Below are 26309 nucleotides of genomic sequence, written 5' to 3' on the forward strand. Positions count from 1 at the left end.
AAAAACATATTAACTTTCTTATCGACGGAACTGGCTTTTCTGTCACTGAGCTTACACTTCGCCAATGTATTTGAATATTTTTTTTCATATCTGTATGATTATGCCAAGTTTGGGTGACTGATTTGAGGAGATGTGAAGCCCAAGCTGTTCAAATGGCACATGTTGAAACATTGTGTCCATCAGAAGTGTTTCCCAGCTCTGATAACATGCTGTTTTTCCTAAAAAGTGTCAGGAGTCTTTTGTATTCATGCTCGGACTGGTAATACGTAATGCTAAGGAGGCGATCTGCATGATATCCATCTATTACGGTCTACACACCTACAGAAACGCCATTATTCTGGTGCTCTAATGTGCTAAAACAAACAATTGCCCTCCACTCCTTTTTTCAGATTGATGACGGCTGTCAGCCGCCCCTTTATTTGAAAATGTTGGGTTTTAACCTTTGACCTCTGGCTTATTGAAGCATTCCACATCAAAAATGAGACTGAGGTGAGACAGCATTCAAAAGCAAGCGCGCGAAGCCTGCATCGCGCAGATAAACTAGAACAATTGTGCTAATAGGGTACAGAGAGACGAACGTTTTCGCTCCTTTAGCACAATCTGTTAGGCCTTAACAAAAGACAGATGCACTTGCACGGATTGATTAGCGCTGGTCAACAGGGGTAGACACCCTTTTCTCTGGGAGCACAGCTGCCAATGTGCGGTTGGAAGATAATGCCAGCGTTGCCCGACCACACCACAGGCGTCCTGGCGCTGATAGTGCCACAACGGTATTTCTAATGGGCGGCGTGTTAATCGGAATTTGCCTCCTTTTTTTAAACCAAACTTCTTTGTTTCATCTTGTTTTTGGGATTGTTGTTCCAAGGCTATAAAACACATCACAGAGTATGTTGGATGAAACTAATGACTGACCAGTGGGTGCAGTGAGTGTAAAAGCTATTGACAAACCCGCTGCCAACACCAGAGCTGTCTCGTGTCACAGAGAACGTTCCCTGAAACAAAAGATACTCCAAAGCAAATAAAGATGAAAAGGCCTAGTCAAAAGTAGGCTGCTTACTTAAAAGGGAAAACAGACAATGTACCGATGCAGTTGCTCACAGCTAGACCCACTCACGGATAATGCATTGCAAACAAACAACTTTGAGAGTAACTGAGATGGTATACTTTGTTTAAGAGAGCTTGATACTGTTTGAGCCACCTTTCAGCCTATTTTGATGCAGAAAAACCTTCAAAATGTATGTGTGTGTGTGTATATATATATATATATATATATAATATACAGTATACACACATATATACACATATATGGAAGAGCTATAGACGCTTGTATACACCATGTGATATACAAAAACAAAAAAAGGTAAATCAGACTTTTTATATCTAGTTCTGACTTTTTTTCTCGCATTTGTGAGTTTTTACTTGTACTGCAATTCTGACTTTATTCCTTCACAATCAGAATTGTGAGATATAAACAAAGAAATGCAAGGGAAAATGTCAGAATTGTGAGAGATAAACTGCAAGAAAAAAGAGCATTTACTAATTAGATTTTTTTGTTCATGGCTGAAACCAGCATCTATCTATCTCTATCTCTATCTCTATCTCTATCTCTATCTCTATCTCTCTCTCTCTCTCTCTCTATCTCTCTGTGTCTCTCTCTCTCTCTCTCTCACTCTGTCTATCATTTAGGAGTACAGATGACATAATGATGTCTTCAAAGCTCTATTCTAAAGCATCCTTTGTGCTGCTGTATTGTTCTGCTTATTTTCATTTATTAAACATGTTGGATGTTATCATTACTTAGCTTGATTGGTTATAAATTGATATGATTTGAGCTTGTGCACAGCAGTGAGTAAATTAATTGGGTCGTTGTAGCTATAAAAAGCAAGAATTGATGGTATCTATACGTGGATCACTAACACTAGCAAACACAAGAGTAAGAAGCTTCATGTTAAGCATATACACAAAAGTTATTTCTGCCACTTAGCGTCATTACCTGTAATACATTCAGCCGTCCTTTTCATCTCACTGTCATAAGCAAAGCCTGCTTTTATTTAAGCTGAGTTGCGTGTGCTCCACTTTAACATTAATTTAATATGCTTGAAATTTGCTTCAGAATGTGCAAGCCTGGAGGTGTAGTCCGACATTCCAACGGTGAAACGAAACGAGTTTGTTTAAAAAAAAAAGAGAAAACAAGATCCTGCACCTCTGACAGTTTCTATCGCGTTTGTTCTTTTTCATTCTAAATCCCACTGGCAGTTTGAGCGAAGTGCACTGTATTTTTACGAAGCAGCATTTACTCATGTGCGAGAAAGCATAAATCATGCCTCCTGTATCATTAATAAACATAGATGTCAATAGGAAACACATGACTGGAAGATATATGACTGTGCACAATAAAGGCCGAATTGAAAAATATGCTGCTTCTGGAGATGCTATTGTTTGGAGAATGAGACTCTGTGCTGTTGCTCTTGGATCTGTGCTGCCCTCTAGTGCCAGTGTGAGGACTGTAGAGAGAACCAGCTTGATGTCAGTGAAAACCTAAAGCTCCTGGGAACAGCACAGAGCTTATGATGCACCAGATGTCATTCAAATGTGACAGGAAATGACATCACAAATCAGGTTTTTTTTTTTTTCTTAATCTTCTTTGCTTGTATTTGAATCACGTATTTTATCATTTATTTATATATATATATATATATATATATATATATATATATATATATATATATATATATATCATGTGACACTGAAGACTGGCGTAATAATGCTGAAAATTCAGCTTAATCACAGGAATAATCACAAGAATATCTATATATATTTCATATATGTGAACCTGGATCACAAAACCAGTCACAAGTGGCACGGGTATATTTGTGGCAATAGCCAACAATACATTGTATGGGTCAAAATTATCGATTTTTCTTTTATGCAAAAAATCATTAGGACATTAAGTAAAGATCATGTTCCATGAAGATATTTAGTAAATTTCCTTCCGTAAATATATAAAACATTTATTTTTGTGAGTGAATGCAGCACAATCACGAACATAAATGGACAACTTTAAAGGTGATTTTCTCAATGTTTCGATTTTTTTGCACCCTCAGATTCCAGATTTTCAAATAGTTGTATCTCAGCCAAATATTGCCCTATCCTAACAAACCATACATCAATGGAAAGTGTATTTATTCAGCTTTCATATGATGTATACATCTCAATTTAAAAAAATTAACCCATGTGACTGGTTTTGTGGTCCAGGGTCACATATGTTCAGTATATCTTTTATCCTTTTAATTTTTAATTACTATTAATTATCTACCTGTATTTCAGTCTTAAGTTGACAGAAAATACATCACAAATTTTTTTTTTTTTTTTTTTTTTTTTTTTTTTTTTGCTTGTAGATTTATCTAATAATTTATCTTTTTTTTTATGTATGTATTGTAATTCATATTTTTCATATTCATATTCATATTCACCTTACACTGTATGTATATATACACAGTACCGGTCAAAAGTTAACTATTTTGTAATGTTTTTCAAAGAAGTCTCTTATGCACATCAAGCCTGCATTTATTAGATCAAAAATACAGAAAAGAAAATAATAATATTGTGAAATATTATATAAAATAATGTAAAATAATGGTTTTTAAATGTAATTTATTCCTGTGATTAAGCTGAATTTTCAGCATCGTTACTCCAGTCTTCAGTGTCACATGATCCTTCAGAGTCACATGATCCTTCAGAAATCATTCTAATATGCTGATTTATTGTCAATGTTGGAAACAGTTTCAGTATTATTTTATGAATAAAAAGTTAAAAAGAACAGCGTTTATTTAAAATAGAAATCTTTTGTAACATTTATATCACTTTTGTTTATTTATAACAAGCTTCACAGTCCTCCTGGGTCGAAATCTCATTCAGTAACATTAGGCAGTTTTGATTTATATGCTGTTTCATGTTGATGATCACGTTATTTTATGCATATGATTGCATATGCTATCGCTTGTTTCTGCTTCTTTGCGTGTGTTTTGGTCAGGAGATTCTTCAGTAATCTTTCAGACGATGTGTAATAGCGCCCCCTACCGTATAACAGTGAAAACTCAAATAGCTGGACATTTCTGTCAATGGCGGTGTAATAGGTGTAATATAGCCCATTCCACTCTATAGCACACACATAAAGCTTGCCGCAAAGCACTTGCAAAAGTTATCATTTTGAATGTGTCGGGGGGAAAAAATTGCATTTTTATTATTTATTATAAACTAGTGTTTTCTGAGTCAGTTTCAGCTGCAAAGATGAATTTTTCTATGCTGACTCGCCATATCTGTAACCGTATTTACCACTAACCGACTAATACAATTTTGGTCGACTAAGCCTCTTCTAGTCACCTAACGTTTAGTCGACTATTAGGGGAGAGACCTATTCTGTATACATGTCATGCTTTTTCCTCTCCATATCCTGCTAGAGTTGTACATCAATGTGTAATCTGCAGTAGTTCAGATGGGCAACGCGCAACAGATGTAGACATTCTGCAGTCATGGTAAATGCCTGGCAGTCCCAGCGTCAGCAGCTGGACATTACAGACACTTTCTCTCTCTGTCTCCATGCAGTCTGTCAGATCCACTAACAGACCCTACACTCATCTGCTGTGTGAGTGGGAATCTGCTGTTTCAGGGTCACATGCTGGAGTCTCTGGCACTGCGCACCCCTTTATTGTGTCAGCAACACCCAAGCCAGATGTATTTTCTTTTTCTTTTGTTTTGGCATGGATTTATTTTTATCACAAGTTGACAATGAGACACTAGCTGTATGCGATATCTCAGGATGTGAAGATGTGGATGTGCCATCTGGCTGCTCAGGTGGGCTCGTACCTGTTGGAAGAGGAGGAGGAGGAGGCGTCTTGCCTGTCTGTCAGTCTCGGCCTCTATCTATTTCTGTCTCTGTCTCTTCACCTCTCCTCTCTGTCAGACTTTGGGTTGATCATTGATTTTTTTTTCTTTTCTTTTTATGTAAAAATCATGTTTGGATTTGCTTTTTCTCTGTATGTGTGGCTGGGTCTCAGTCTGTTCCCTAGTTCAGTAGTAAGTGCAGGGAATCAGCCTTTCTGAGGGCTGTCAAAATTGTTGCATTTCCTGTATCCATGCAAAATCGGTTTAATTATCGGAAATGTTGTCTTAAATCTCTGAAGGCATCGAAGTCTATTTTTGTTTTGTTTATTATGTATTATATATGAATTGGAGATAAAGATTAAAACATAATATTTGAATATTAAAATGTATAATGTTAAAAATATATATTTTATTTATTTGATTTGATTTATGTATTATTGTTATTATTAAATGTTACTGACAATTTGTGCTTAATGCAGAATAAACAGTTCATAATGTTAACAATTTAATATAATACAAAGGTTTTCAATGTATGTATTTTGATTATTATTAGTATCATCAATAATGATAGTTATAATAATAACTACATTTTACTCTATTTGTAGGAAAAACATCATTTCATTTTTTTATGCATTATTATTATTATTAATATTATTTATAATTGTACATAATTTTTGGGTCAAATTCTGGATAATAAATTCATATTGACTTTTTTTTTACATGTTATTGTTATCATCATTATTATTATTATTATTATTATAAATAATAATAATAATACATTCCATTACCACTTGTAATGCAAGATAAACACACAGTTCACAATGGCATAATTGCTTTTTCATTTTATTTATTTTATCCAATTATTATTATTTTTCATTATACTGAAAAAAAATTGTCTAACAATTCAGGATAAACAGTTCACAATGGCTTTATTGTTTTTACATGTTTTTATTATTATTATTATTATTATTATTATTACATTTGTAATGCAGGATCAACACTTTTTTATATACGTTATTATTAGTAGTAGTATTTTTCTTGTCATTAGTATAAGTATTATTATTATATTATTATATTTATAATTTCACAATTTCTGCTTAAAATGCAGGATAAACAGTTAATAATGTCACAGTGCTTTTAAAATTGCTACAGTGACATTGCATATGCTGTTATAGTGTGAAATTACAAAGTACAAGCTACATGTGATGTGTGACCTCATATGATTGAGTTATTAGCATCCCAATGTTCAGAAGACATTGCTATTGCCTAAATTCTTATTCTGAATATACGGAATATACAATTAGACGGTAAGGTGGGTAACAGCATTTTTCGATAAAATCTGCCAAAATCTCTCTAATCCTCAGACATGTAAACATCATTACCACCGAATGGAGCCAGCAGTCACTCCCACAGATTAGATTGAGTAAACATGCCAAATTAATCTGATCTGTTGACATGCTAATTTGACTGAAATGAATTGACATTGAGTTATTTAATTTCTTCCCTTGTAAGAGTAACACAATCAGGAGCTGTCCTATGACTGTGTGTGTGTTTGCACAGTTTAATATCCCTTTGATTGCTACTATACGTTTATGTAAATTATTGTCAGATTGTGTTGAAGTATAATCTTCTTATTTTCTTTTGAGGAATTATGGTCATTATATAGCATTGTTAGCACAGCTGATACCGCGCTAGACTCAAATATCCAGCTTCTCTTTAGGTGGGCTGCTCATTTCAGGACTTAAGCATCCCAAATCTCTTTTCCAACCCCATGAAGGTTTTAGCACACTAGTGTTAATAGCCGATTTGGCATCTGTTCTTTATTCATGTGAGCTTTGGGTTTTCTCCAGTCATGCAAAGCCTGGAAATATTGGAAATGTTATATCATTTTATAAATAATAGAAATTGCCATGAATTTTTCCATAATCTTTCAGCATGAATATGAACTTTCCTAGTTATCCTAAACGCTAAAATGTTGAATTGCATTGAAATCGATTGATTTAAATAAAAAAATTAAATAAAATAAACATTCTCCAGTAATCATAGACATTTAAAATATGCTAGAACCCTGAAGGTTTTGCTTTCTTGCCTTTTTATCTTAAATTTTGCATCTCAACAAAGCATATTTTTTCACTTCTATTCCCGCATTCAGGTAGAGGCCATCTTGGTAAACATCTTCGGAGGGATTGTTAACTGTGCCATCATTGCTAACGGCATCACCAAGGCCTGCCGAGAACTGGAGCTCAAGGTTCCCCTGGTGGTCAGGCTCGAAGGTGGGTGTGGCCAAACAATATTTGCCATTTTTGGAATCAAAGGTTCCAATTTACCTTTTTACTTTTCAAATGTGTTCAGTAAAACCCTTTAACAAAAGCCATGTCTGTCAAGTGAAGAGTTTGTTGGTGTTGGTTAGCAAGCGCGTCACGCCACAGCAGTTGTTGGTGGCTGTGAGAGGAGCAGAGGGGCCAGGCGTTGATTGCGGGACCTCTCACCTGTGTATGCTAATGCTACTTGCTCGTGTGACACCGGGTCCGGCCTGATCCCATCTGGCCATTAGGATAATTGGCAGAAAACAGCTGAGTCGTTTTGCCCAGAGAGAGTCATATACTCCACTCCATTAGTTTTCTGCCCCTCGTTTGTCCATGCTGTAGCCTGTCCTTCTGAGGACTGCTTAAATATAGGACAAGAGCAGCATGAAGATATTTAGCCAAATTAAATACGCATTATATTTAATTTTCTGATAATATTTGCACTTTCAATGCACATGTGGGCCAAACCTGATGGCAATTTGCCTGATACATCATTGAACACAGTTTAAATTGTTAAAGAAACCTGTCATCATTTACTCATGTCATTTCAAACCTGTATGACTTTCTGTCTGAAGGCGCAGGCACATTTACCGTCGTTTGGCGAATTTTTGCAAGGCAAAATCCAGTCATTTCAGGCGCTCTGGAATTTCGCGGGAGGGCGAAAGATTTCTCCACGCAGATTTCGCAACAGGTTCAAGTTGGTCACGTGATTTCGACACCACCTCACCTCACCACTGCAACCACTTTCGTGTCCGGGTTTATATGAAAAGTATTTGTACACAAGACGGGCGTAAAAATTGCGTTCAAGATGTAACATTGTAATTTTAGGCAATTTTCGGAGCGGCTAGCAATAGCAAGTTAGCTTTGAAAGCACCCGATACCACCCTCCCTTCAGAGCTTCTCCAAAGCCACGCCTCCTTCAAAACACATGAACGCACACAGCAGAGTAACGGCATTAAACTACCTTGTGTCTCAAAGCACATTACATTACAATAATGATGAACGTAAACAACTTAGAGCATTGACCTGTATCACCTGACTGCTGCAGATTCAATTTGCGTTGATAGTGTTGCCATTGAAACGCATAAATTCAGATCATGAACTGCTCCGAGTATAACGTCACGGGTTTCGATCTCTTCCAAATTACAGTTTATGGTGTGAAAGCAGTATAAGCTCGTTGTTTTGGTTCTGGAAGAACTGTAAAAGGGGGTTGCTGTTTCGGTTGCGGTGCTCTGTGACTGACCTCTGTCTAACTCTGCATAGCATTGCAATGATTGGATGGACATTTTATGGTCCTACCCCTTCCACAGAATATATATATACAAATAAATAAATTTAGACCACTCAGGGATTGCTATCAGGATGTGAAGTCTTTCAACCAGCATATCAAAAAAAAAATTTCTGAAATAAATCGCCTACCCAGTCTTTAACATGAAGGTAATTTAAATGTTGGCTTTTAAAAAAAAGAAGAAAAAAAAGAAAGATACCTAGAGATTGTCATGGTTTTATTTCAGTTAGCCTAATAGCTGGTTTGATTTGCATTGAGAGATGATCTTACGGAAAGTACTCCATGCCAATCTCTAGGTATGTTTAAGGCTATGTGATGATGTGGGGCTATTTTAATTCCAAAGGCCAAGGGAACTTTATCAGGATGCATAGTATCCTGGATCCATGAAGTAACTGGCCTTTAAAAATATAAATCTGCCTGCCTCTATGGGAATTTAACATAGGGGTGTCCAGACTTATGCACCCTGTATTTTAAGGAAGAACATTTATTTATTTACGATACATTATTCATTCACAAAGAAAATTGGTGTCCTTAAAGGTTGGATTTTTCCTAATTTTTTTTAATTAAGGCATTAAGTTCAATTTCAAAAAGATGATTTTTTATTCCTCTTGTTGGTCAACTTTAGCATGGGTGTCTAAACTTATGCATAGCACTGTATGTATATATGTATGTATGTATGTATGTATGTATGTATGTATGTGTATATATATGTATGTGTGAAAGGAGAATGTATGTGTGTGTGAGAGCAGAAATGTATGTATGTTGAAGGAGAAATGTATGTGTGTGTGAGAGTAGAAATGTATGTATGTGAAAGGAGAATATATGTGTGTGTGCGTATAGAAATGTATATATATATATATATATATATATATATATATATATATATATATATATATATATATATATATATATATATATATATATATATATATATATACATACAAGATGGTACAAAAAGATGGTACATTAAATGTGCAAAAAAAATATATATATATATAAATATATATATATAAACGACTAGTATTTCCAAGTCGACTAGCAGCAGTGTCGTTTAATCAACTAATTGTCTATTCTCCCACATCCCAAATATGTATTATTTTTCTTTCTTTTTTTGTGAGTGAACTACCCCTTTAAATTAAATGGCTAAAAGCCTTCTTATCATACACAGTGCAAAAGTAATTACTGACACACAATTTTCACGAAGCATTTTCCATCCAAATGAAAATGCCTTAAAGCAATACTGGCTCACATTCGCCTGCCGTCTCTGGAAAAGTGAATTAGCCACAGTGGCCTGAAAGCCCTTAGTAATGGGTGTAAGAGGCAGCATGCTGCTTACAGATCGATCCTCTATTCTGTCTCTCTGTCTGTGGCTGATCATGTCTGACAGATCGCTATAAGATGGTTCCCAGCTTGGAGTTTAGTTTGTATTAGCTGTCTATTGATTCAGGCCCATCTCTTACCCTAGCCTCTCCATAAGGCCCACCTTTCCAAGAATGAATAGAGTTACAGTATACATGAGTGTGCGTGAAACTCGTACTCTCTTCTTCCAGCTTTTCTACAATCAGCTCCTTCATATAGACATCTAAGGCTGTCAATGACACATAATGAACATATAATATTTTGTTCTTCAACATGTTCGATCTGTGGTACTCAATAGTACTCAGTTCAAGCCAACAGTGCAACCTAGTTGCCATCAAAGTTTACTCAAATGCATTGGGCAGATTTCATCATTTTGATTAATATCAATATTCCTTCTCTCGTCTTTTTATAAGCACTTGAACTGCTCCGTCTGGTTTTATGATTGTTATGCTCAAAACTGAGTGAGTCAAAAACAGAGCTCTCTTTAAGCTTTAAGGGCAAGCAGAATAATGTTGAATATAATAATTTTGTTGATCACCTCAATTTGCATGTACAGATATATTGGCTTTGCTGCCCTAAAGGCTGTTGCATATATTATATATTCAGATTCTGCGTATTCTGTGTAAGCGAATGGGTTACGTATGTCATATACTGTAGATGCATAAAGGATTATTAAAATTGTAGTTAGATATGATTTAAAATGTTTATATTTTTAGTGTTTTTCAATAGTGTAAATTGCTTATTTGTACAAAAAAAAATCATAGAATTACTACTGAGAGGAGAAAGTATGGAAAAGCATGATTTCTGCATGAAAATCTCCTAAAATATGATGTGTATCACTCATTTTGAAAGTCATACAATAATGTAAGGCAAATCATAACAGCTTGAAAGTGTTAAAAAGTGTTTTAACACTGAACACTGTTCAAAAGTTTGGTAAGATTTTGTTTGTTTTTGAAACAAACTGCATATATTGGATAAAAAAAATTGTCAAAACTGTAATATCGTGAAATATTATTACAGTTTAAAATAACTGTTTTATATGAATATATTTTAAACTGTGATGTCAAAGCTGAATTTTCAGCATCATTACTCCAGTCTTCAGTGTCACATGATCTTTCAGAAATCATTCTAATATGATGATTTGCTGCTCAAGAAGCATTTATTATTATCAATGCTCACAAAAAGTTGCTTAAAAGTAGGTCAGGATAAGGCTGTATATGTCCGAATAACCTGAGTTTTCAGTAAGGCTAATAACGTCCCTTTCAAAACTCCATGATGAGTATGATTTAAAGATTAGTTATTCTTATGTATGCTTTGTTCAGAGGCCATTCCATATTGAGTCATTCTGTTTGGTTTTGGTGTTAAGTTGGTCTCTAGCAGCACCTAGTGGCAGTAAATGAGTACAAAGCTATGTGCATGTCAGCTCTTAGAAGCTGAGATCAATACAGTACGTGTGTGTGAGAGATATTTCCACATTCACAACTTATTCTGTATGTATACTGACGCTTAAAAAGAAAACATACAGCGCACAAGGCCATCAAAGTGTCGCTGATCAGAGCAGTCGGAGCGTAAAACTCTTCAGAGTGTGTGTGAGTATTTTTCATGGCTTTTGTTTAAGTTTGCTCTCGTTGCCCTTAGACGACTCAGCATTGTGAAGCAGTGTCAGTCGGCAGATATTCTATCCTCCCAGCGCACGGCCCTGCTCGCCCTCGTCCTCTGCTAATGAAATTATACAATTGATTGTTTTGTGCTGCCAAATGTGGGAGACGTGTTAGAAATGAGTTATTGTGCGAGCGGACAAAAGCGCTGAAATATCAGTAGTTAAGTGGTGCTGGTAATTGAATTCCTCATGAAACTGCTATTGATTAGAACATCCTCTCTCCTGAGAGAGCGAGTATTATCATAATTACACTGCAGGACAACAACAACACACTCACACATACGTGTACGTGGAGAGATACTAATACATGGCCATAGAGATGCATTAAAAATATACGCAAGTATGTAGCCTATATGAAACATTAAAGACATTTTCGCACAGGTAGAGTTCCAGAACCAATCTAATAATGTTCAGATTTATATGTAGGCCAATATGCAGGATAACACATGCTTCGAAAAAAAATATTCTGCCACATGGTTCATAAATGCATGAGGATTTGGAGTCGTGGCTTAGCATCTAGCATGTAGATCTGTGGTGCTCATGTGGGCGATGCAGGTTCAAGCCTGGCTTACCCCATTCCCCCTTATCTTCTGTTATTTTCTACTAGTCAATCTCTACTGTAAAATGTGTATTTATCAATTTAAATATATAAATACAGTTACGTTTAAAGATAAAGATACATTTAAAAGTTATAAATTATTAAATGGAATGCATAATATAAAAAATACATTTGAAATACGTGTGTTAATAATTAAAAAACTATTAAATAAAATATAAAACTGGCTATAAAAATAAAACAAAACAAATTTAAATAAATGTATAATAGTTAAAAAAATTTATAAGTATATGAATAATTAAATAACATTAAAATGTAATAAAGTTAATACAATTAAAATTAAATATTTTTTTTAAATAAATGTTAAATAATTCAAACATTAAATAAAATATAAAATGAAACATAAAATAAATTAAAATTAAATATATCATATTTAAATAAGTATATGAATAATTAAATAAAATATTAAAATATAATTGTTTATAAATTTAAAATGAAATATATAATAGTTAAATACAAAGTAAATGTTTAAAGTATATGAATGAATAATTAAAGCATTAAATATACTATAATACAGTTTATAAAATGTAAATACAATATATAATAGTTAAATAAAAAATAACTTTTAAATAAGTATATGAATAGTTAAATAAAAAATAAAATACAATAAAGTTTAAAAATTATAATATAGGTTATAAATTAAAAAGTAAAAAAAAATAATGTTTTAAAAGCAAATTTAAAAATGTAATGGAACACATTATTATAATATTCATTAGGCAACCTTTTTGCTCAAATATCTTTTCAGACATTTAAAAACAAATTCAAGTAATAAAAAAAGATATATGTGTATCTATATCCATCTTTCAGGCTTTCTTTTGACACATGTTCCGTGAGTGTGATATTTTCCCCGTGGAGCTGCACATTCACGTGTGAAATCATCACCTCTGTCATCACCAGCTGCTCAACATGTGCTCTGTCTGTCATTCCTCTCATCTCACACCTGACATTCCTTTTCCTTCTCGTCTTACTTCCTTTTCTTCTCAATCCATCCTCATCCTTTTGACCCCCGTGGAGTAGATTTCTGATGTGTTTTATTGTGTTGGCCCCGGGCCCTGGCCCTGTGTCAGGGGGCCATAGTTCAGTGACATTCAGAGTCACTGTGGAGACCGCAAGGGCAGCCGAGGCAAAATGATCCAGCGCGTGCTCATTCGGGACCTCTGCAGCTGGCACCAACACGTCCCCCCGGCCAGCGAACGGAGCGCTTGCATTTCCAGCCAATGGAACGAACAACGCTATTACCATTCAGCCAATGGAACATTTCCTGTCCTTTTTAGCCAATGGAACGATCCTAACATATTTTCGAAACCACTGATTCTTCAAACCAGCAGAGACGCACTCCCCAAACTCAGTCCTTGCCCGTCACAGTTTTTGGAGAAAACACTGACCTTTTTTTTCTTTAAATCTGGAAAGATTTTCCTTGTTAGGCCTGGTACATCATGATAGGGGATGCACTGATATTTAAATTCAGGCTGATACTCAAAATAATATATTTTATTATATTATATTATATTATATTATATTATATTATATTATATTATATTATATTATATTTTCATTATGTTATGGTCAATATTTACATTTACATTTACATTTATTCATTTAGCTGACGCTTATATCCGAAGCGACTTACAATTGCTATATATGTCAGAGGTCGCACGCCTCTGGAGCAACTAGGGGTTAAGTGTCTTGCTCAGGGACACATTGGTGTCTCACAGTGGATTCGAACCCGGGTCTCTCACACCAGAGGCATGTGTCTTATCCATTGCGCCACCACCACCCCAATATTTATAGACCTAACCTAATTTGTCTGAAAACTACAAATAAAAAATTATATTATCTGCAAATATTACTTTATAATATGTTGGCCTATATGACTAATATATGTTTATCATTATACAAATGACATTATATTATATGATGTTTTATTATTGTTTATATTTCTATTTATATAATATTATTTCTGTGTTTGTATTTAGTTATGGGCATTATTATTGACCTGAACTAAAAATACTCCCCAAAAAAAGCTATATTTTTATTTACTAATATTATTTTATAATATGGCATAACCTATTTATTTAATGTATTATTATTTATTTGAATGCTAAGTTTGGTATTATGCGAATTAAATTGATATTATGCAAAATTCTGTATATTAAATTACATTATTTATATTTTATTTTATTCATTTTTATTTTTATTAAATATAATATCATTTATATTTTTTATTATGATATAGGTTATATTTTAGACCTATACTTATTTGTCTTAAATTCTCACACAAAAAAAGTGTATACTTTTATTTGATAATATTCAATATATAATATTTATTTTCTATTGTGTGGGCCTAGATATAATCAATAGATTTAAAGTTTGGTATTAGAGAAATTGTTCAAGTTTGTCTGTATTAAGTAAACACAATTGGATAATAAATATTAGCTTTAAATAATAATATGATATTTATATAATATATAATTATAATATGCATACTAGAACTATATTGTGAACCTGAGATGCACATAATAATTTGTACATTGCAAATGTTATATCCAAGCGAAAAACTTTTATTGGAAATGAGTCCAATGTTAAATATCGAACAGCATATATATGTATGTGTATGTATGTATATGTGTATATATATATTACATATGCAGATGCCAATAAATAAAGAATAGCCAATTAAAATCTATTGTGCATCCTTGATGGTATAAGAATCTGTGTGTCAGAATAAAAGTGAAGCCTTAAAAATCCCCGTTAACCAAAGTGTCTTTGCTATTCTTATATTTCCATGTTCAGGAACCAATGTTAATGAGGCGAAGCGTATCCTGTCTGAGAGCGGGCTTCCCATCACCTCTGCCAGTGACCTCGATGATGCGGCCAGGAAAGCTGTTGCAGCCATTGCCAGGAAATAAAACCATGCATGCATTCACACTTCTCAAAACAAACATACCATTATTATACACATACACCAACAGAGCTGTGGCCTGCGTCCCCACGACATAAACAAAACAGCCTTACACACTTCATTCACAGAGAAAACTGCACACAATTCCTGAGAAGAAGCCTCTTTTCTCACCTGCCTTCTGAACCACAGCTACATACCAGAGTCTTTCCAGGAACAGAACTGTTTTTGAGACTAAAATCCGGCTCTCAAATCCAGGACTTTCTTGGAAAATGCTTTTCCTGCATTTTTGTCAGCCAAATACAGTCATTTCTATAGTTAAATAAATAACTCTCATTGCCTTACTTTAAGCATTTTAATGGAAAGTTTCCTTTATTGATTATGAGTATGGATTTATTTTTTCAAGTTAAAATATTAAGAGAAAAAATTGCTTAATTGCATTCCATATTAATATTTATCGCCTTAAGTAAACCATGAAACAATACATGTGGTGGAATAGCCTCGTTTTTATACAACTGAACTGTGAAATGCATCTCAAATATGATATTGATTTCTTAATCCCCATATATCACATCACCGTCCCAGTCTGATTTATGGTTTGTCTTGTTTATAAGGGTGTGATAAGACTTTTTATTGGTTTAAGTTTTAAAACTCTACATTAAGTACCGTACTGTCAAATGGTAATTCAACATTAAATGCAATATTGAAGTTATTGAAGTAAGTTTCCTGATTACATGTTAAAGAAATCAGTGCATTATATTGTATATTTAATTAGTTTTTTTTTTTTTATAAACAAAGTGGTGTGGTTTTTATACTGTGCCTATCATGAGGATGTTTTACAAGTTAAACACCCATGATGAATATATAAATAGCTTTTTTTAATCCTGAATGTATTTTCAAAGTCAATGTATGTCTAAAATGAGTCAACAATAGTGAAAATAAAGTATTTCAATGAAAATTTTAACTTTTTTTCTATTTTCTTTACTTTTCTGAGAAGAGTTGGAGCTTTTTTAGATTGAGCATTAGAATAATTTTCTGCAAATGAGAGTATCATGAAGAAAAATGTGTTTTTAATCCACTAGCCATAACTACATACAAGAGTGTGTGTTCACTGGCGTTTTCTGAAATCCATCCTTGTCAGCGGGTTGATACATTTGATGGATTATCTGTCAGGCGATCCGAGAGGACACCCGCACCAGATCAAGTGCCTCGAGCAACAGACCTCTGTCTCACTTTCTCCTCGTCGTCTTACTCTTTTTCATTCGCTCACTTCTCACTCTTCAGTCTCGAAGTCAAATTGATGGCGGGAATGGTGAAACCAACCCACTCGGCCTGCAAAGTGCTGATTTCTGACCCAGTGATGCCATGACATGGCGTACATATCCACAAAGTTCCATGTGAAGGTGAAGTGCGGATGGGTGTAAATCGAGGAGATGGTTCAATAATTGCCTATTTCAAGCTCTTCCTTCAGCGTGTCAAATACGAGTGTGTTGATGGATTACACTGTGGAGTTTGAGTCTTGTTAGAATACGCTCTTGCTGCGTCATTGTATAATTCAGAGGTCATTGAGTGTGTGTGTGTGTGTGTGTCGGGCAAGGTAAATGTAATGACCAAAATTAGTGCCGCTTTCTTATATAAATATAGATGAGCTGAAAACCGCTAGGATCGTCTGTCGCAAACCCTTGAGATGATACTGACTGTGAAGACAACAGATAATAATAGCTAGCTGCCATATTGTAGTTTGAAAGCTATTCCATATCCTGATCTCATTAAAAAGCCATCTTTCTTTAAACACCCTTGTATTTCTTCAGTTTTGAAAGTATTTCGGTCACTTTTTTTTTTTTTTTTTTTAGAATGGATGTCAAAACGGTAATTGCCACTTTGGGAATCTGTCTTTTGAGTTTAGCGTGAAACTGATCGCCGGCCTCTTCGTGAAAAGCGCAATTTTCTTCCTGGACAGTAAGGTCAAGTCATCCGTTCAGGAATATTGGTTATTTATTGTGTCGTTTAGAGGTAACTGCCACAAATTTATTAGTTCATAAACCAGCAATGTGCTTTGTAGATGGCGTGTCTCTGTTGTATTTGGCTTGTCAGACACATGGGCTATTCACTCATTATGTGCTGCCAGTTCAGTACGTTATGGTGGGAGTCTAAAATGGACGTCTAGAGCTCTTCTGTATGAGTTTAATACAGAGGTTGCATTGGGTACTTCTCAAGGTCAGGTAGAAGTTTCCAGAAAACTTGCTTGAGGAATAAGTCTGCCAGTTTCCTGACCTCTCGCTGTCCTTGAGCTTTAGGAAGTATTGTCGTCTAAAGGATTGCCTTCTGTCACTGTAAAACTTCACAAAGAGGCTCGTCTTATGGATTTCTGCACGGCATTATTGCGGCAAGCCATAAAAGACAACGCTGGATATGTTTTACAACAAAGCTGAAGGGAAAATGTTGGCCGAAAGCGCTCTCAGGTGGTTGGTTTTGTTATCTAGCCCATGCTTTATATTCAGGTCTCATGGTTTGGCCATATAGCACAGATGGGCAGAGAAATCCATTTCCCTCTTATAGAATTGCAGCCTGGGATTCTGTAATTGCTGAGTCCTTGAATGAAAATTTATTTCACTTTTCTTTTTTCTTTTTTTGCCTGAAATAATACATTTCACAGTCTTGAATTCTCTATTCCAGCTTTATTATTGTTCTTCGATGCAATAACTGTAATTATTTCTGATCTTTATTTGTTCCCCATGTGTGTGGCATGCCTTCCTCCTATCAAAACTTTTACAGTAAATAGTCCTAATCTGTACCTTTTACTTAGATTATTTTGCATGTTATGTAGAATATTAGGTGGAAAGAACTTGTTGGATGGAAAAAAGACATCCATGTTGTCTTTGTCTATACTCAGTAAGTAAATATCTTTCCATCTCCTTTATATAAGTTTTGAACTTTTTCTTCAAGTTTGATTAACTCTGACAAATTAATATAGCGAATTAACATTTTACCAATAACGCTTCCCAATGTCAGTCTGACCTCTTGACCTCTTCGGAATGAAGCTTCACAGTTTGCAGTGTTGCTAGATAGTGGAATCATTCATTATTATTATTCTATTTATTATTCATATTATTATATAAACTATAATGAATAAAATTATATATTATTATGTACGTAATAATAATGATAATATTGATATAATCATATTGTTTTAGAATTAATTGCCTATATTTGAGGTTTTGAGGAATTTAAAGTAATTTCTTATGCTTAAAGCATCATGTGACCATACACACTATATGGACAAAAGTATTGGGAAACACCTCTTAATTATTGAATTGAGGTTTTCAATCAGACCCATTGCCATAAGTGTATAAAAATCAAGCAACTAGCCATACAGTTTGCATTGCACAAAAATGGGTCATTCTGAAGAGCTCAATGAATTCAAGCATAGTTCTGTGATAGGGTGCCACCTTTTCAAGAGTCAGTGAAAGTGAGAAGTCGTTTTTGTGAGAAAATGTTACTTCCGCATCTGAAAACCGCCAAACCGGAAGTGATGGAACAGGACTGAAATATGTACAGACTATTTATGATAATACGTTTCGGCTGCAGACTAATAACAAACACATAAATGCATTACATTACAAGTTTATGTAGGATATGTTGATTAATTAAATTAAGACACGGGACATTTTGCAAAACAGATGTACAATAAGTGATCTCTGACGGATCCGTGACCGACATGTTTCCCGCCGGCGGCCGAACCACATGCTGACGACGGACCGGGCGGACCCGGTGAAGGGGCTGTGACAGTGTGCACTGAAGGAACCACACCAGCCCGGAGTATCACTTGGTTCTTGCTTCGGCATCCCATGTTGAACTCCATCATATCACCTGAATTCCACCAGTTTGGGGAAGGCCAGCATGACTTTGCCCCATTACACAAAGCAAGGTCAAAAAAGACATGGTTGGATGAGTTTGGTGACTGGCCCGCACAGATCCCTGACCTCAACCCCATCAAATGATGAACTGGGGTGAACTGGAACGGAGATTGCAAGCCAGGCCTTCTCGTCCTACATCAGTGCCTGAACTCACAAATGTTCTACTGGATGAATGGGCAAATATTCCCACAGAAACACTCCAAATCTTGTAGAAATCCTTCCCAGAACAGTGGAAGCTGTTATAGATGCAAAGAGGGGACCAACTCCATATTAATGTTTATGTATTTAGAATGCAGGGACAGTCTCTGTTGGTGTAATGGTCAGGTGTCTCAGTGATTTTGTCCATATAACGAAAAAGCAGCATCACAATGCCAATCTGTTACCGTATTATATATTATGTTACACTTTAGTTTAGGGTCCAATTCTCACTATTACTAGTTGCTTATTAGCATGCATATTACTTGGATATTGGCTGTTTAGTAGTACTTATAAAACACATATTAATGCCTTATTCTGCATGACCATTATACCCTTAATCCTACCCAATACCTAAACTTAACAACGGCCGTACTAACTATTAATAAGCAGTAATTAGGAGTTTATTGATGCAAAAGTTGTAGTTAATAGTGAGAATTAGACTCTAGTCTAAAGTGTTTAAACATTAAACTGTCACTTTGATGCCATATTCAACTTATGAAGGATTCTATTAGTTTACCCAAGGCTAAACTTCTTGGAGAAGTACATTGAGGCTTTACTAACATCTCCTCCCACACTTGTCATGTGTCCTCTCTTTTATCTGTCCATGTCTTACAGAGTTAGAGTCAGTCTTTTCAGCGTTCCTGCTCTTACTGTTTCAATCACGATTGTACTTGTTCTATACCCTCACTTGTATTGTAAAACTTCCAAATGGTCGTCTCTCCTTTCTCTTTTCCTCAATGTATTCCCTCCCCCCTTACCAGCTGGGGCTGTATATTATCCTCCTTTGTCAACGAGCGCTTAATGGCCCTTTATTAATTAAACGAGGATGCAACAAAGGTGCTGACTGAATACACTGCTGGCAGTCAACCGTGCCGTCTTTTCAAATATTTGTTAGTTTCTTTTTGTTTGGCAAACTTTCTTCTCCTGCAAACTTTTGACAGTGATTTGTATGTGTATTTGTGAGAGCTTCTCTGATCCAATTAACTACAAAGAGGTATCCAGAGAGACGGCTTCAATAAAGAGGAAATCAACTGATGGCTGACACTAATTAAAAGCTCATTTCATGTGACCTCTGAAAAAGCCTCTCTAATTAAAACAGAAGTGAAAGCAGGAGCGTTTGGTTTAAAACGGCCCGATAATGAGATGTTGTAGCGTCCTGGTGGACTTTGGAGCAGGTGCGGCGATGACATAAACACACACCCAACACAAAAACACACTGGAAAAACAGCCGACACGCTGATGCATTCAGATCAGATGGCTAAAGGAATTCAACAAAAATGCAGTGGTTTAACTAATTGAACCGTTAAAGTTCGTGATAATCACTATTTGTTTTTACGTTTTGTTTATACTGTGCCTATAATACCTGAAGAATACCTGAAGCACTCAGTTCTGTGGTTAATTTTTTGAGCCAATAGGTGTGTTCGACTTCATGCGGCGCTGCGCACATGGATCGACAGCTAACATGAAGCAGTGCATGCCGGTTCGAAATTTTGGCTGTGACGTATGGCATCAAAGTACCGCGAGAGCAATTCGAGAGCAGACGGCTGCCGGAGAAGCTTCTCCAGAGCGGCTGCACAAGCTCTGATGACATCACAGCTGTTCCACGATTGGCCGGATTCACCGATGACAATGATGATGCGCGTTTCGTGTTTATTCTCAGACCTTAAGTTCCGCTAATGCTTACAAATCTGTATTTTTATAATAGTAAAAACTCTTTGATTTTGTATCGTGTCAGGTTTTTTCAAAATAACGCTGTATTAGTCTTACATGCTCACAGCAATGTCTGTGAATGTGTTGGCTGTAGAAAGTCTCTGTACTTGTTCAGCAGCAGCGTAGATCTATTCTGTCAAGACCAAATGCATTAACATTGCCATCCATTACCATGCCAATCAAAAACTGCAGGTTTAAGGAGAAAATACTCATGGTGTTGTCGACTGATGAATTTGCACATGGTTTGTCTTAAAGCATATTAAAAACAACACATAGACTTTTCACCACAGGGGGACTTTAAAACACTACACAGACATCATTACATTAAAAACATTAAAAACGTATCCACATACGTACATACATATACCTTATATTAAGTGACACTTTTATAACACAGTATCTCAAATATCGCAGATTGTTACTGCAAACAGTCTATAAAATATTAATTTACAGTCTTTTAAATTAAGTAAACATGACCAAGTTTCACTAAAATGGCACATTTACATTTGTTTGTGATGAACATATTTAGAGAAAAATATGTTATTATATTGAAGATGTAAATGTATTATTATATTTAAATATATATATATACCCTGGACCACAAATCCAGTCACATAGAGCAATTTTATGAAAACTGAATAAATAAGCTTTCAATTGATGCATGGTTTGTTAGGACAGGACAATAATTGGCCGAGATACAACTATTTAAAAATCTGGAATATGAGGATGCAAAAAAATCTAAACATTGAGAATATTGCCTTTAAAGTTGTCCATTTATTTTCACGATTGTGCTGCATTCACTCACAACAAGTAAATGTTTTATATATAATTGCAGTAGGAAATTTACAAAATATCTTATTGGAACATGATCTTCACTTAATATCCTAATGATTTATGGTATAAAAGAAAAATCGATAATTTTGACAATGTATTGTTGGCTATTGCCACAAATATACCCGTGCGACGTGACTGGTTTTGTGATCCAGGGTCATATATATATGTTATAATGTACACTCACCTAAAGGATTATTAGGAACACCTGTTCAATTTCTCATTAATGCAATTATCTAATCAACCAATCACATGGCAGTTGCTTCAATGCATTTAGGGGTGTGGTCCTGGTCAAGACAATCTCCTGAACTCCAAACTGAATGTCAGAATGGGAAAGAAAGGCGATTTAAGCAAATTTTGAGCGTGGCATGGTTGTTGGTGCCAGACGGGCCGGTCTGAGTATTTCACAATCTGCTCAGTTACTGGGATTTTCACGCACAACCATTTCTAGGGTTTACAAAGAATGGTGTGAAAAGGGAAAAACATCCAGTATGCGGCAGTCCTGTGGGCGAAAATGCCTTGTTGATGCTAGAGGTCAGAGGAGAATGGGCCGACTGATTCAAGCTGATAGAAGAGCAACTTTGACTGAAATAACCACTCGTTACAACCGAGGTATGCAGCAAAGCATTTGTGAAGCCACAACACGCACAACCTTGAGGCGGATGGGCTACAACAGCAGAAGACCCCACCGGGTACCACTCATCTCCACTACAAATAGGAAAAAGAGGCTACAATTTGCACGAGCTCACCAAAATTGGACAGTTGAAGACTGGAAAAATGTTGCCTGGTCTGATGAGTCTCGATTTCTGTTGAGACATTCAGATGGTAGAGTCAGAATTTGGCGTAAACAGAATGAGAACATGGATCCATCATGCCTTGTTACCACTGTGCAGGCTGGTGGTGGTGGTGTAATGGTGTGGGGGATGTTTTCTTGGCACACTTTAGGCCCCTTAGTGCCAATTGGGCATCGTTTAAATGCCACGGCCTACCTGAGCATTGTTTCTGACCATGTCCATCCCTTTATGACCACCATGTACCCATCCTCTGATGGCTACTTCCAGCAGGATAATGCACCATGTCACAAAGCTCGAATCATTTCAAATTGGTTTCTTGAACATGACAATGAGTTCACTGTACTAAAATGGCCCCCACAGTCACCAGATCTCAACCCAATAGAGCATCTTTGGGATGTGGTGGAACGGGAGCTTCGTGCCCTGGATGTGCATCCCACAAATCTCCATCAACTGCAAGATGCTATCCTATCAATATGGGCCAACATTTCTAAAGAATGCTTTCAGCACCTTGTTGAATCAATGCCGCGTAGAATTAAGGCAGTTCTGAAGGTGAAAGGGGGTCAAACACAGTATTAGTATGGTGTTCCTAATAATCCTTTAGGTGAGTGTATAACTTAATATAATGTTTTTATGAATATTATAAATAAATTAATAAGTATTTTCTTATTGTGTACCTATGCTTTAAATATAATTTTTCTGAAATTTGTAAATCAGTATCTTTAATGTGATCTCTCTAATTTTTTTCTTGCAGTTTTTACAATTCCAAATTGAATTCTGTAATCATAGATGTGGAGCATTAACCCAGATGTCTCAAACACACTCATGTGGAATCAAAGGACAAAGGTGACTTTCTCTTTTTGCCCGTTGTTTCTTCAATCTCCTCCTCCCTGCCCTTCTGCTCAAGGGGAATATATAAAGCTTGTGCATGTCAAATGTCATTGGGATAAAACAGCTCTGAGCGTGTGGCATGGCGTAGCGAGTGTGTTGAGTGCGATCGGAGGAAGAGTGTGCTGTCAGCTGTGGTTTGGGCCGTCTGATGAAGCAGGTTTGTAATGAGACGATGAAGGCTACATATACAGCGCGGCACCACTCCACAAATTCTGAAGGTGATGAGGGCTGACATCCTCGCCCGTGACGAGAGCTCCCTGCTGCTTTGCACTTTGATGTGTGTGTGTGTATGTGCGCTGTGAAGAGAATGAATGCATTTGTGAATTTGTTTTGTTTATTCTAGAGGGTTTACACTAATATGAATGTTGTTATAAGCTACTCTTGCACCTGCTGCACTACTGGAATGCTGCATTGGTGATGAGGGATGCTGTTCGGACAAACAAAAACATCTTAAGACAAATTAGTAGAACATTGCTTTGCAGGAAGCCAGGAAACTTTCTGCAATCAAAATAATAAAAACATTTAGTGGTAACGCTTTACAATATAATTTCTCATTCGTTGACATTAGTTAATGTGTTAGCTAACATTAACAATGAGCAATATATTTTTGCAGCATTTGTGGTAACACGTTACAATAAGGTTCATTAGTTAATATTCGTAAATGTTGAAATTAACATTAACAAAGATTAACAAATGCCTTCACAGTGCATGATCTCCTGTTATCAGATACAAATTGTGCTGAGATTAACATGAACAAAGATTCATAAATGCTGTAGAAGTATTGTTCATAGTTAGTTCATGTTAACTAATGTTAACAAATTAAACCTTATTGTAAAGTGTTGTATTTTATTTATATAGCACATTTCTAGAACCCAAGTAACAGGTAACCATGTATCTTTCTGAATTAATCATAAAGAAAGTTACCTCTACCCTAGTTTCTAGAAAGGCACTGTCAATAAATCTATGTATATTTATATTTATATAGATTTCCTTTATTCTATTACAGTATATAATAGATAAACTACTACGGTGTATAAAATAATAATATTAATAATAAAGTTTAATAATAATAAATAAGTACATTTCTAGAGTCTATGTTACAAAACCTAATAAAATATGAAAACAGGAAACAATTAAAAGAAAATATGTATAAAAATACTTAAGGGAAATCATGTGTTAAAGACATACATGCATACATACGGATGGATGGATGGATGGATGGATGGATGGATGGATGGATGGATGAAATAAATACAGGTTTTTACAATAACGGTTGTCAAGATGGCAATAACACATAAATCATTAAAGTGTTTTTGTTTCTATTCTAAAGAATTTTCAAAACATAGAAAAAGTCAATACAATGTATGTTATTTTTTCAATTCTACTCTTCACTCCATTATGCTTAATTTCTAATACAATTAGAAAAATGCCAAACAAGCATTATAAAAGTGTCCTCAGACTTTTGGAGTACATTGCAGATGAATGTGGGCTTGCACTTGCATATTAAGTGCTGTCCTGAAGTATATGAAGTGCCTCAAGAACTCTTCCAGAAACTTTCCGTTGAAAACTTTCCCACTGTAATCCAACAGCCATGTCAGACAGGTGCGTCTCATAACCCTTCCGTCTAGTCCTGATCCATGGCCCACAGATAGATCTCACAGCAGCCATTCCCCCTAAATGCTCTCATTACTTACATCCACTAGATATTTCAGACACTTCCAGTTGTAAAATTCTCCATTACACGGGTCAAGCAGGGGCAATGAGAGATGAATAACTGTCTGATCATCTGAAAAGGCTCAACTGGAATATTTCCCTCCTGCTAAAATATCTGTCATCACTTTGATTGCATTTTAGAGGAGACTCATTCACAGGGACAAGTGTGGCTTCTTCGGTTTAATTTTTTTTTTAAGAGGCCTGTTTTTCCCCGGGATGAGACTCCTGCCTCTGCACATTTATTCAGCAGTCCATTGCAAAAATGAGAAGAGAGCGCAAATGAAAACCTGAAAGAAGAAGAAGAAAAAAAAGGAGGGGGGAAGAAAACACTCGGGTCAGTATCTCATCTCGCAGAGATTAAAAACTCATCTCTCAGACTGGTGCGGCGTTATTTAGGCTGATTTGCGAAGCTCTCCATGCAAATTGCTGGGTGATTAGTTGTCGTGTTGGGCTGGTGGAACAGCGTAGGGGTTAGGACACTTTGTCCCCCCCCCCCCCCCCAGTCCAATTACAGCAGCATGGGATGACGGCCCGTCTGCACGACTATGTCATTAAGTAGAAAGCGGAAGACCCTTCCTCTCACACACATGTGGATCTGCTGAGGCCGAGTGGAGGAATTACATGACTATCATTTTTGTGTTTTCCGTCCTGTCTGTGCCCATGACATCCTCTTTCACTCAAGATTTAATGAAGAGTAAAGCAGGAAACACATCCACACACTATAGCCACTGGAGACTTATAATTACAATGCAGAAACGCTTAAGTGATACGCAGGGGTTGGACAATGAAACTGAAATACTGACTGGCCAATATAGTGTTGGATGATTCAAGCCTATATATACCAGCCTTTACTGATTTTACATTCCATCAGTAAGAGCAGAGTGTGAAGCTTGAATTAGCAGAGCAACAGCACAGCTGTACATTGTAATATTGCAATCCACAGAACATAATGGGAGACATATCCGAGTTCAAAAGAGGACAAATTGTTGGTGCGCGTCTCTCTGGTTCATCTGTAACCAGGACAGCAAGTCTTTGTGGTGTATCGAGAGCTATGGTATCCAGGCTAATGTCAGCATAACACCACGTATATGAAGAACCACATCCAACAAGAGTAACTGTCGACGCAAGAGGGAGATGTCTGAAATGGATGTCCAGGTACTAACCCAGATTGTATCCAAAAAACATAAAACCACATCTGCATAAAACCAACTCACTGCAGAATTAAATGCACACCTCGAATCCCCTG

At 35.9% G+C, this 26309-nt stretch overlaps 1 protein-coding gene and 1 long non-coding RNA gene across 2 annotated transcripts in view; both read left to right on the top strand.

Annotated features, from left to right (window-relative positions):
- Window positions 1–15976, top strand: part of suclg2 (succinate-CoA ligase GDP-forming subunit beta) — a 115412-nt gene extending 99436 nt beyond the window's left edge. Inside the window, exons 10-11 of the mRNA XM_082156276.1 lie at window positions 7037–7157; window positions 14907–15976. Coding sequence (XP_082012402.1) covers window positions 7037–7157; window positions 14907–15022 — 237 coding nt within the window. The 3' untranslated portion in view covers window positions 15023–15976. The remainder of the gene's footprint in view (window positions 1–7036; window positions 7158–14906) is intronic.
- The window catches only part of LOC309488218, a 513708-nt gene that overhangs the window by 377005 nt on the left and 110394 nt on the right, over window positions 1–26309 (top strand). The gene's annotated exons all lie outside the window — the stretch shown is intronic.

The sequence above is a fragment of the Leuciscus leuciscus genome (assembly GCF_965113295.1).
Source record: "Leuciscus leuciscus genome assembly, chromosome: 23".
Lineage (NCBI taxonomy): Eukaryota > Metazoa > Chordata > Actinopteri > Cypriniformes > Leuciscidae > Leuciscus > Leuciscus leuciscus.